The sequence below is a fragment of the Hemiscyllium ocellatum genome, chromosome 39 (genome assembly GCF_020745735.1).
Source record: "Hemiscyllium ocellatum isolate sHemOce1 chromosome 39, sHemOce1.pat.X.cur, whole genome shotgun sequence".
Taxonomy (NCBI): Eukaryota; Metazoa; Chordata; class Chondrichthyes; order Orectolobiformes; family Hemiscylliidae; genus Hemiscyllium; species Hemiscyllium ocellatum.
Genome location: NC_083439.1, coordinates 3,540,885 through 3,554,648, shown reverse-complemented (window position 1 = coordinate 3,554,648; position 13,764 = coordinate 3,540,885). Strand labels below are relative to the sequence as shown.

The following is a 13,764-nucleotide window of genomic DNA, read 5'->3' as shown; positions in this document are numbered from 1 at the left end:
TCAGCTGTGACCATATTCAATGCTGAATGGACTGAATGGCCTACACTTGTTCCTACATTTCTCAAATGATCTGTTTGAGACTAAGCACTTTATGATAAATTTCTGACTACACTGGACAACATGATGAGTGTTTCCGACCTATGTTGCATTGGAATAGCGCCTTTGAAGTTACCTTTCCCTTCCCAAACACTAATGTGCACCTTGCGAGACTTGGAAAAGCAAGTAAACAATATTTAGCAGTTAAAATGCTCTAGCTATTGGTCTAGCTATTAAAAATACATTAACATTCTGGTTTGAATTATTTATCATAGATTAGCGGATCACAGGGCCAGCACATCTGCCTTTCAAATCCATGTGGGTTAGCGGGAAGTGATCAGGTGTGGGATCCCAGGCCCTTTTCCCATTATTGGCTTTGAGATTCTGAATCAGTAAAAGCTTGTTATTCTTCCAGCTGAGGACAGATACAAAGCTGCATAGTCCAGGGATTGACCCAGGGGCCAGTGTGTTTGTGCCTCTCTATGAAAACAGCGAAAAGGAAAGACTCTACAGTCCCAGCCGCTGTGAGTCAGAAACTGAAACCTGAATATTGCAAAGAAAGTTGTCATTAGTGTTGAAAATGTGAAGTATCTAACACTTTCTGAGGCCTGATTTTGTGTGATTTTAGTGTAGAGAGGGTTTTATGTAGAGGTTCCTGTCATTAATTGTTCCACTGTTGACATGGGTAAAAGATTCAGAAAACCAGAGCCAGCTGAGCCAGAATCCTACTGGGGCAATGCTGTTCATTGTTAGTGTTCCAACAGTCGTGCCTTCATCAATCCCCTCCTTAAACCTCCCTCTTATCCGTTAAAATGTTCCTCAAAACTTGCTATTTTTACCAAGCTTAGATTGTGTGTCTGTCCGTCTGTGTGTGTCTATTTGTCAGCGTGTGCGTGTGTGTGTGTGTGTGTGTCTGTCTGTCGGCGTGTGTGTGTCTGTGTGTGTGTGTGTCTGTCTGTTTGTCAGCGTGTCTGTGTGTGTTTTGTGAGTCTGTCTTTGTGTGTGTGTGTGTGTGTCTGTCTGTCTATCTGTCGGTGTGTGTGTCTGTCGGCGTGTGTGTTTGTGTGTGTGTCTGTCTGTCTGTGTCTGTGTCTGTGTGTGTGTATGTCTGTGTGTCTGTCTGTCTGTGTAAAATACCAGTTGTAATGTCACCCTAGGATTTTTCAGGATTTTCCAGATTTTCCATGTCAACATGCTGGGAAGCATCCCACGTCAAGAGTCAGAGACATTTGTTTTGGAGGGTCCTGGGGAGTGGAGTATTTGCCAGTTGGAAGTTTAAATGTCCTGGGCAGCTTGCACAGGGTCAGTACTTCTAGACCTTCCAGGATCCCCAGTCAATATCTTCCGGGCTGAGTCCAATCTTTGAACTCAGTGGGAGCAGGAAGTCAGTCCTTGAGCTGACCTCATACACTCTATTCCAACAACAGAAGCATTGAAAATTAACAATATCTTGTATGGAGCACGCCCAATGCCTCATTCTCCTGAAAATGCTTGAAAAGCAACTTTCCCCTTGTGTTCCACCCTGGCAATGCCAACTGCTTGTCTATCTGAGGATTGTCAGTAACACAGAGCAGTAAGGACCTTTTTCAAGGGGGAGCTGGACTTAGCAGCATGTGGAGGCTCTTTGTGATTTGCCGACATGTCTCATCTTTCGGATATGGTCATTAGTGGCAAGGTAGCCATTTATTTCTGCCTTCCCATAGCTGTCCAATAGCATTTTGCTACAGCTGAACATGCTCAGCCATTTAACAATCAGGTTAAGAGGCAGGTCTAATGCTGTTGGACTGGAGTCACGTGTAGAGGTGACTAGGTAAGGATGACACACTAACCTTCCCTGAAAGATGTTTGTGACTCAGATGAACCTTTGTGATGGTTCCACACTCACTAATTCTGAAGTCAGCTGTTTATCTCCCAGAATACTAAAGTGGAGTTAAAATTATCAAATTGCCAAAAGGTTTTGACCTCTGAATAGTTCAGCCATTTGTTAATATACCCATTAGGTCACTAACCCAATCAGTCTGTTTCTCTTTAAGACCCAGGTGCAGTTTAACCTTCTGTAGTGGGGAGCAATTCAATTCTGCAAACTCCCTTGACAAACTGTTCTGAAAACCACCAGGGAAAGTATACGCTCAAAAATACTCAACACCATCCAGAACAAAGGGTCTCAGTGGAGCAGCATCCGAGTCGCTGCCTTCAGCGTCCTGTCCCTCCAGCTGACAGAGTGTAACAGCAGCGTCAACAAGATGCACTGTTCGAGGCTCTTTCAGCTGCACCTCCGAAACCCACAACCTCTAGCATATACAAGGATGACAGCCCGAGATCCGTGGGAACACCACTCACTATGCAAGTTTGCCACCATCCTGAGTTGGAGTTTAATTGCTGTGGTTGGGTCAAATTCCTCCCATTCTTTCCTCATGAACACTGTGGATATCCCTGCTTCACACAGACTGCAGTCCTTCAAGAAAGTGACTCATTGCCATCACGTTCTCATCACCAACACTTTCTGATCAACACCACTATCTCACGAGTGAGTGGAGATATGAATTACAGGGTGCAGTCACTGACAGTCTTAACAGCAACATACACATCCCAAAATAATTTGGAAAAAGAAACTCCTTCAGTTTAGCCGAATGTGGGACATTTGCAATTCCCACCTGGGCCCCTGAAATGCCCCTGTTTGATTCCTTACAGGGCTCAGCCTGTTTTGAATATTTTCACCATGTCTTCTCTAATATTGGATAAACATCCTGATGTTCATCAATAAATCTCCCACTCAGAAAGCTTCCCCTGTGCAGGGTACAGCATGTGCACGTGAGTGGGAGGGAGTAGGGAAGGCAGAACCTTGAACCATAATAGAGATATACAGCACAGAAACAGACCCTTCAATCCAATTTGTCCATGCTGACCAGATATCCCAACCTAATCTAGTCCCATTTGCCAGCACTTGGCCCATATCCCTCCAAACCCTTCCTATTCATATACCCATCCAAATGCCTTTTAAATGTTGTAATTGTACCAGCCTCCACCACATCCTCTGGCAGCTCATTCCATACACGTACCACCCTCTGCGTGAAAACGTTGCCCCTTACGTCTCTTTTATCTTGCCCCTCTCACCCTAAACCTATGCCCTCTAGTTCTGGACTCCCTGACCCCAGGAAAAAGGCCTTGTCTATTTACCCTATCTATACCCCTCATGATTTTATAAACCTCTATGAGGTCACCCCTCAACCTCCGACGCTCCAGGGAAAACAGCCCCAGCCTGTTCAGCCATTCCCTATAGCTCAAATCCTCCAAAATCCTTGTAAATCTTTTCTCAACACTTTCAAATTTCACAACATCCTTTCAATAGGAAGGAGACCAGAATTGCACACAATATCCAACAGTGGCCTAACCAATTTCCTGTACAGCCACAACATGACCTCTCAACTCCTGTACCCAATACTCTGACCAAAAAACGAAAGCATACCAAACGCCTTCCTCACTATCCTATCTACCTGCGACTCCACTTTCAAGAAGCTATGGACCTGCACTCCAAGATCTCTTTGTTCAGCAACACTCCCTAGGACCTGACCATTAAGTGTATAAGTCCTGCTAAGAGTTGCTTTCCCAAAATGCAGCACCTCACACTTATCTGAGTTAAACTCCACCTGCCACTCCTCAACCCATTGGCCCATCTGATCAAGATCCTGTTGTAATCTGAGGAAACCGTCTTTGCTGTCTACTACACCTCCAATTTTGGTGTCATCTGCAAACTTACTAACTAAATCTCTAAATGATTAAAAGTAGTGGACCCAGCACCGATCCTTGTGGCACTCCACTGGTCACAGGCCTCCAGTCTGAAAAACAACCCTCCACCACCACCCTCTGTCTTCTACCTTTGAGCCAGTTCTGTATCCAAATGGCTAGTTCTCCCTGTATTCCATGAGATCTAACGTTGCTAATCAGTCTCCCATGGGGAACCTTGTTGAATGCCTTACTGAAGACCATATAGATCACATCTACCGCTCTGCCCTCATCAATCCTCTTTGTTACTTTTTCAGAAAACTGAATTAATCGAGTTTGTGAGACATGATTTCCCACGCACAAAGCCATGTTGACTATCTCTAATCAGTCCTTGCCTTTCCAAATACATATACATCCTGTCCCTTAGGATTCCCTCCAACAACTTGCCTATCACCGACGTCAGGCTCACTAGTTTATAGTTCCCTGGCTCGTCCTTACCACCCTTCTTAAATATAGGCACCACGTCAGCCATCTTCCAGTCTTCTGGCAACTCACCTGTGACTATCGATGATACAAATATCTCAGCAAGGGGCCCAGCAATCACATCCCTAACTTCCCACAGAGTTCTAGGGTACACCTGATCAGGTCCTGGGGATTTATCCACCTTTATGCGTTTCAAGACATCCAGCACTTCCTCCTCTGTAATATGGACATTTTTCAAGATGGTCACTATCTATTTCCACAAATTCTACTTCTTCCAAGTCCTTCTCCACAGTAAACACTGATACTAAATGAGTATTTTTCATTCCCCGCATCTCGTGCGGCACCACACAAAAGCTGCCTTGCTGATCTTTGAGGGGCCCTATTCTTTAGGAGAAAGTAAGGTCTGCAGATGCTGGAGATCAGAGCTGAAAATGTGTTGCTGGAAAAGCGCAGCAGGTCAGGCAGCATCCAAGGAGCAGGAGAATCGACGTTTCGGGCATGAGCCCTTCTTCAGGAATGAGGAAAGTGTGCCAAGCAGGCTAAGATAAATGGTAGGGAGGAGGGACTTGGGGGAGGGGCATTGGAAATGCGATAGGTGGAAGGAGGATAAGGTGAGGGTGATAGGCCGGAGTGGGGGTTGGGGGGGGGGGGGGGTGCGGAGAGGTCAGGAAGAAGATTGCAGGTTAGGAAGGCGGTGCTGAGTTTGAGGGTTGGGACTGAGACAAGGTGGGGGGAGGGGAAATGAGGAAACTGGAGAAATCTGAGTTCATTCCTTGTGGTTGGAGGGTTCCCAGGCGGAAGATGAGGCGCTCTTCCTCCAACCGTCGTGTTGTTATGTTGTGGCGATGGAGGAGTCCAAGGACCTGCATGTCCTCGGTGGAGTGGGAGGGAGAGTTAAAGTGTTGAGCCACGGGGTGGTTGGGTTGGTTGGTCCGGGCGTCCCTGAGGTGTTCTCTGAAGCGTTCCGCAAGTAAGCGGCCCGTCTCCCCAATATAGAGGAGGCCACATCGGGTGCAGCGGATGCAGTAGATGATGCATGTGGAGGTGCAGGTGAATTTGTGACGGATATGGATACCTGCACCTCCACATGCATCATCTATTGCATCCGCTGCACCCGATGTGGCCTCCTCTATATTGGGGAGACAGGCCGCCTACTTGCAGAACGTTTCAGAGAACACCTCTGGGACATCCAGACCAACCACCCCAACACCCCATGGCTCAACACTTCAACTCCCCCTCCCACTCCACCAAGGACATGCAGGTCCTTGGACTCCTCCATCGCCAGACCATAGCAACACGACGCCTGGAGGAAGAGCGCCTCACCTTCCGTCTAGGAACCTTCCAACCACAAGGGATGAACTCAGATTTCTCCAGTTTCCTCATTTCCCCTCCCCCCACCTTGTCTCAGTCCCAACCCTCAAACTCAGCACCGCCTTCCTAACCTGCAATCTTCTTCCTGACCTCTCCGCACCCACCCCCACTCTGGCATAACACCCTCACCGTATCACCCTCACCTTAACCTCCTTCCACCTATTGCATTTCCAACACCCCTCCCCCAAGTCCCTCTTCCCTACCTTTTATCTTAGCCTGCTTGGCACACCCTCCTCATTCCTGAAGAAGGGCTCATGCCCGAAACATTGATTCTCCTGCTCCTTGGACGCTGCCTGACCTGCTGTGCTTTTCCAGCAACACATTTTCGGGCCCCATTCTCTCCCTAGTTACCCTTTTGTCCTTAATGTATTAGTAAAAACTCTTTGGATTCTCCTTAATTCTATTTGCTAAAGCTATCTCATGTCCCCTTTTTGCCCTCCTGATTCACTCAGTCTGTGTCAGGGAGCTGTCTGTGTTGTGATTGTCACAAAGTCAGCCCGATGGACATCACTGAATAAGAGTTTTGAGATTGGGGCTGTTAATCTGGTCCAATCATGGCCAATCTAATCCCAGCTGACAGATCACAGGAATGTCAAACATCATTGTCACTCTGAGAAAGACCACTGTCAATGCAGTACTATCACGTGTAAGTAAAGGGAGACTTGGCAACGGGATGCATGTCTATGTGGTTATCTCAGTTGGATGTGCTCTGTTTGCTGAACTCACCAAATCCCTCCACTGTCTGACAGCCTTGGATCTCCTCGACGTCCATCTGTTACCCTCTGTCAACGCACCATTTCTGTTTGCTGATCTTCACATCCATGCAGTCCCTCAGCACGTTACCCAGGAGCTCTCCAGGCAGCATTCCCCGGGCCAGAAGCTCTCCGTGCCAGCAGGACCTTTGCACCTGCATCAGGGAGAGCACCATTTGGTTTAAAGCTGTAACTATCCTCTGGAGGAGCATGTGGTCACAGAGCACAGTGCTGTTTCAGCTTCTGCTGCAGGATCAGAGCTGTTTATTCGCTGAACAGAGTTGGTGAAGTGTGTTTTTGAACAGGAGAAATGTAAGATGAAACTTTCAGAAGTGTCTGTTCTCAGCCTCTTTAGTGAAGTGGGATTTGTGGTAATTTCTAGCAGCACGTGGGAGAATTCAAAAACAAACTTAACTTGACATAAAATGGCTCAAGCACACCCTCTGCAGGCCCTCCGTCTTACTACAGTAGTAGTATCACTGCCCAACACAAAGATCCATCTTTCCATGAAATACACGTAGACCCTTACAGAGAGTCACTGAGTATACTCAAGAAAGAGACTGATTTTTTTTTTGGATTTTAAAGGCATCGAGGGGTACGGGGAGAAAATAAAGATTGATATTGAGGGAGAGGATCAGCCATGATCCAAATTGAATGGTGGAGCAGGCTGAATGGCCTACTCCTGCTCAGAGTTTTACAGACAGTGAGATTCACACAAACATGCAGATACAAACCCTCACGCTGAGATACACAAATATATGTACTCACACAAACATTCAGATCAGGAACTGGGCTGTAATTGACAGCTGATCTGAGCTAATCGTGTAAATTACTCCAATTTGGGAATGTGTGGTATAAAGCTGACATCAAAACATAAGTTCCTGTTAAGTCATCAAATGCTAAAACAATCTGCAATAAAAAACAGAAAGTTGCAGAATCTGGCTGTAAGTGGTTGCCTTACTGCAATAATTTGAAATTTCCAGCGTCTGATTGATTTGGAACTGCAGACCAGTCTGCTGCTTCTCTCTGTGACTGGCTTCAGTGTTTGCATTCTGGAAGTTGGGGGTAGTTTTCTGATGAAGCACTGGGAGTTATTTCCTCTTTAAAACTTTCCTCAATAAATGCCAGTCAAAAAATGGCCTCGTTTCTCAGGCTTTGACCCAGTTCCTGTTTGCAGATTGCGATTAGTACAAACTGCCCATTTATTTCCAGGACGAGTCAATATAATTCAGAAACAATTCTCCCTGAAACACTCAAACTGCAACTTTGCAAGTTTAAGTGTGAGTGAAATTATATCACATTTATTCAACCTGTACAGTAATTTACAATTAGGATTCTGCTCCCAGACTTTCTTTGTTGGCTGAGGTGATAATGTTTATAGGTCACAGAATCCAGAGACAATGAAGTTCTTTGAGTTGAATTGATCCAGTTGTGTTCTCTGTAAACGAGTGAGAGAAAAGATCACGCATTTCTGAATGGGATTCCTGTTTGCAACCTATATCACAGTTATTTTACCACCCCAGTATCAGATCAAGTCTTAAAGTGAAACAGAAGAGCTGCAGATTATGTCTTACTTGACTCTCAGTTACTGATTCTCTCTCTTTCAGGGTTAGAGTCTCTCCGAGACAGTGCCCACTCGACCCCAGTGCGATCGACCTCACACACAGATACGTTTGGTGCCCGTCCAGGCAAGAGCACTGCCGCAGAGGGCAATGAAGCGAGCTCTGTGATAGCAGATGAGCTATACAGCCCGGCCAACAGCGTCCTGCCCACTCCAGTGTCCGACCCTGGTCTGGAATCAATTCTTCCTCGGCAAACCAATGGCAGCAGCACTGGCAACTGTGACATCGCAGAGGAGAAAGAGTGTGATATCAGTGTCTCATTGGAGCCTGAGGAGCCTGGAAGAGGGGCTAGTGCCTTACCAGAAGGTGTTAATGACAGGGCCGAGAGGGAACAGGTGAATACGTTTGTTTTAAGTGTGGTCCGTTTGCTGCTTGTGACAATAGGCCTCCTGTTTGCCTTGCTCCTGCTCCTGATAGGGCTTACAGAGTCAGATATTGACATTACTTTTTTACGTGATATACGGCAGACCCCTGAATTTGAACAGTTCCATTATGAATACTTTTGTCCCCTCAGGCGATGGTTTGCCTGCAAGGTGCGGTCCCTGCTAAGCCTTCTCAGTGACACCTGATACCAGCCAGCCTGAGCTGTCCGCCCAGGGACATTGAATCCACAGATGGCACCAAGTGACCAACAGTCTGGGCACCCCTTCTCCCCTCTGGGTGGTACCATCAGGCATGTAAAGCCACCTGTAATGGACGAATTCAACCACTGCTGGGAGACTTTGTGAATCATCAAGATTTCAAGAAGGAATTTAAAACAAGGAGGAAAAAAAAATCTGCATTCAACCTCCCATCCCTTCCACCATAACCAATATGAAGCTCTTGAGACTGTTGTGCTTTATAAGTCTGTTAGAATAAGTGATTAACTATTAGTAACCTCCAGGAACTGAGTAACAAAGTGTGGAGTTTTGTTATTGTGATGTTCAAGAGTTATCCCGCCTTCTGACTTTATTAAAAGTGCAGAGACCATGATATTAACAATTGTAACAACCAGCTCCCATATTTAAACATATCGAGTACACCGGGTTAGTAGCAAGACATTTTCCCTCGGAACTGTTAGACTTTTAATGTTTGTTAATCATTTCCATGTAATATTTTAACTATTTGACAAAAAAAACTTATTTTGTTTATTGAACGCTATACACTCCCTACACATCCCTGGGTGATTTCCCTGGGAAGTTTTCTCCACACGGATAGTGTGATCGATCTGCAAACCCAGAAAGGCTGGAAATGGAAGCATTGTTTGAGAATGCAGACTGTTCATACGGTCTTTAAGATTGGAATAAAAAGAAGCCAGGGAGCAATGCTGCGTGATTTTGTTGAGTATACTGCTGCACCACAGCAGAACCAGCACAAACATCCCAAGTACCTCACATTGGGAAAACAGATTGCATTGGTTCGGAATGTTTTCACTGGGATTTAGAAGAATTGGGTGGTGGGGTGGGGGTGGAGTTGGTGAGATAGAGAGGGAGACACACGCAACTCTCATTGAAACCTCCAAACATCTAACAGGAAAGATGTTCCCAATGATGTGGGAGTGAAGAACCAGGGATGAAAGTTGATGGATACAGGGTAGGCCATTTAGAAACTGAGATTGGTGAGTCTATGGAATTCTCTGTCACAGAAAGTGGCCGAGACTAAAACACGGAATTGTTTTCAAGGAATTAGATATAGTTCTTAAGAGACGAATGGGTGTGGAGAGAAAGCAGGAACGGGAGACTGAGTTGGATGAGCAGCTGTGACCATATTGAATAGCACAGCAAACTCGAAGGGCTGATTGGCCTACTGCTGTTTTTGATGTCCCTACGGGTACAGCAAACTCAGCTCGTGCGTCTAGAAACTGCTGTCAGCAAAAGGATTTTTCCCAGGAAGTTTGAGCCTGATTTCTTTGCTCAAACAACTCCCACAACAAAACTGCAGGGAGCACAAAAGGCCTTCATTATAAGGTGCCAGTTAAAAGAAGCACTTACCTTGTGTGTCCAAATATGCAGACCATGTCTGACAGGTAAGGAGGCTTCTGTGAGCTGGGGTCTGCCTTTTTAAAAACAGTAAGGAAGGGTCATTCATGACTTCATCAGGCAACAAGGATCTGGGGTAAAAAAAACTATGGGTGCTGCAAATCTGAAACAAAACTGGAATTGATGGAAAGTCTCACAGCATCTGTGGAGAGGAAGCAGAGTTAACGTTTCAGATCCAGTGACTCTTCAGAACTGATGAACTGGACTCGAAACATTAACTCATCCACCTCTCCACAGATACTGCCAGACCTGCTGAGTTTCTCCAGCAATTTATATTTCTGTACAAGAATCTGGGAGCTGCTGTTTTGATGTTCTTTCATTTGCACTAAGACAGAACAAACAATTTTCTTGGTTCAAAGCGTGTCTCTTTCAGTCAGACCAACAGAATCATCCACCTGTTTTCTGTGAAGTGAATCAACGATAACATCACCTCAAACCCACAACACAGCTCTGCCCCATTCAGTTTCACATGGCTGATACCACAACTGAGAGGGTGTAATGGTCAGGCAAGACTGGGCGCTTTCTCTACACAGGAGAGGATTGAGGTATGACTTCATAAAAGGTCTTTAAGATTATGAAAGAGCTCAGTAGATGTAGAGAAGATGTTTTTGTGTGCTAATGAGACAAGACTATGGGGCCGTAGAGTCATTAATGAATCTAAATGTGAATTCAGGAGAACCTTCTTTTCCTGAAGAATATGGAACTCACTACCATAGAGTGTGGGAAAAGGGACAGTTACACAGGGACAGAGGAATAGAAAGGTACATTGATAAAGTGAGATGGAGGCAGCTGTGAATAATCAAATAATCCCTACAGTGCATTTGGCTCATTGAGACAACATGGACCCTGTGAAGAGCATCCCACAGGGAGCCCCAGTCAGGCACGGGGCTGGGTATTGGAGAGAGGTCTTTGCTCATTATCCATAGAGCAAAGCCAATCATTTTACAGCTGGGGGTACAAGATATTTTCCCATACTTGCAGCTTAGCAAGTAATTAAATATTTCAAAAGAAATAAGTAAATGGAAAGTGCATATATTAAAATTTAATGAAGAAGCATTTACACTTTTTTGATTTAATAGACATTAATTACAGGGAAAGTCTATGTCCAGTCTCTTTCTCAAATATTTGAAGTCAACAGTCTCGCATAGTTGAACATTTAAGCAGCATGTCATGTTACTACACAGTTTGCTTAGACTCTTGTCAACATCTCCTCACAAGATAGATGCACGTTGGGAAAACGTTTCTGTTGGTAGGAGAGACTAGGACCTGAAAGTAAAGGGAAGACCTTTCAGAATGGAGAGCAGGAGAAACGTCTTCAACCAGAGAGTGGGGAGTTTGTGGAATTCACTGCCACAGGAGGCTGTGGAGACCAGGTCATTGAGAATATTTAAGACAGAGACAGATAGGTTCTTGATTGTGAAGGGAATCGAGGCTTACAGGGAAAATGGGTTTGAAATTGAAAATCTTATCAGCTATGATTGAATGGCGGAGTTGATTTGATGGGCTGAACGCCTTATCAACCCTTGATTGAACAGTTCCAATTCATTGCAAGTGTTCTGTCTGCCAGAGTCCCATTAAAAACAAAGTGAAATTAACCACTGAATGCAGACATTCACACATTAACATGTATCACTGTATATGGAACAGTTCTGACAGAATAGAAATATTTTGACAAATAGCAATGCACCTTTGTTACTGCTTATGGGAAGACAGGGGACTCACTCCTTTCCCCTTTAGCCAATATCAGGCTGCCAAATGCTACATTCTTGAAAAAGGGTTACACCCAAAACATCAACTTCTCCACCTCCTGATGCTGCCTGGCCTGCTGTGTTCTTCCAGTCTCCTGCCTCAGCATCTGCAGTTGTATCGTCTCTAACCACATGTTACTGGCAGGCCAGGGAATTATTGTCCATTCCCAGTTCCCCTTAAAGAGGCATACATTCACTCACTGTGGTCTCTGGTGGGACTGAGCCACTTGCCCAGTCATTTCAAAGGGCAGTTTAAAGTTGTTGGTCTGGAGTCACTTGGAGGCCAGATTGGATAAAGCAGGTCAATATCCTGACCAAAAGGACAGGAGTGTTCTGAGAAAGCTGGGCATTTCAAAGTCATTAATAAATATAGAATACAAAGACGGCATATTAATGATGTTATTTTTCCCAGCTGATGTGATGGGATTTGGGCTCCATCATGCAGGGCATCATTTCAGGATTTGCGATTGCTAAACCCCAACAGAATCATGACACCACTGTCCTTAGCATTCACCTGTTTTGGTCATTCTCAGGATGTGAGCATCACTAACATTTATTGCCCAGAGTCTAGTGGCCCCCAAAATGCAGAGTCATGCAACGAACAGCCAAGAGTCAACCACTTTGACCATGAAATATAGAAGCAGGCCATTCTGCCCATTGAGGCTGTTCCATCATTCAACAACATCATGGCAGATCTGATCATCCTCAACTCCATTATCCAGTCTTTGCCAGCTGTCTCTTGTAAACTTAAAGAAATTCCTCGTCTTTGTCTTAAAGATGGCACAGTGACTCAGTGGTTAGCACTGCTGCTTCACAGCACCAGGTTCAATCCCACCCTCGGGCGACTGTCTGTGTGGAGTTTGTACATTCTCCCCATGTTTGTGTGGGTTTCCTCTAGGTGTTCCAGTTTCCTCCCACAATCCAAAGATGTGTTGGAACTGGCCATGCTAAATTGCCCATAGTGTTAGATGCATTAGTCAGGGGTAAGCATAGGATAGGGAACTGGTTCTGGGTGAGTTATTCTTTGGAGGGTCAGTGTGATCTTGTTGGGCCGAAGGGACTGTTTCCATATTGTAGGGAATCTAATCTAATCAAAACAAATGGGTGAGCCCTTACTCTGAGATGAAGCCCTCCGGTTCTGAAACAATTGTGCAGCAGCTCCCTTCAGAATCTGTATGTTTCAATGAGGGCTCCTCTTATTCTCCTCAATACCAATGAGTACAGGCCCTGTCTCCTCAGCTGCTCCTAAGAAAATTCCTCCATCCCCAGTATGAGCCCAATGAACCTTCTCTGCAGTGCCTCCGATGCAGGTCTTTCCTGGATAAGGCTATATATAAGGGACCCAAAACGGCTCAGTTTTCTTGTTGTGCCTTGTGCAGTTTTAGCAAACCCTCCTTACTAGTATACTGCATTCCCTCTCCCCTTCTGATGGTGTTTACTAAATGTTTGCAATTCATGTGCCAGGGCCCTGCACTCCCAAATCACTGCAGCTTTCTACTGTCTTTCCCATCTTAAATAATACTCAGCTTTTCGATTCTTCCTGCTAAAGTGCATAATCTCACATTATATTCCATTTGCCAAGTTTTTACACACTCAACCTGCCTATATCCCTCTGCAGCTTGTGCCATCGTCACAACTCACCTTTCCACCTACTGTTGGATCATCCACAGAATTGGTGACAGTACACTCACTCCCAAGTCATTAGGCTGGATGGGTAAATAGGTGTGTACTCTGGGCAATGAATGCCAACAGCGTAGGACTGGAGTCACACATTGGCTACGGGCAAGGGAGGAGGACAGGAACTTGAAAAGCATTAAGGAATTGAGGGTTTATTGATAATCTAACAATTTCCATTCCCGTTTACAGATCTCCTTTGCTTATTTTCTAAGCAGAGAAAAGAAAATTACTGAATTCAGATCCTCAAACTGCCATAATCAGATTTCACTCTTGAATATTAATTTAGTAACATAACCACTAAACATTAGTTAAGATTACCTTACAGGTGAGGCAT

At 45.1% G+C, this 13,764-nt stretch overlaps 1 protein-coding gene across 2 annotated transcripts in view; it reads left to right on the top strand.

Moving 5' to 3' along the window:
* LOC132834159 (FERM domain-containing protein 5-like) overlaps positions 1-9,291 on the top strand; it is a 243,112-nt gene extending 233,821 nt beyond the window's left edge. For both annotated transcript variants that reach the window (XM_060852817.1, XM_060852816.1), the window contains one exon: positions 7,973-9,291. In XM_060852817.1, coding sequence (XP_060708800.1) covers positions 7,973-8,556 — 584 coding nt within the window. In that variant the 3' untranslated portion in view covers positions 8,557-9,291. The remainder of the gene's footprint in view (positions 1-7,972) is intronic.
* Positions 9,292-13,764: the final 4,473 nt, after the last annotated feature.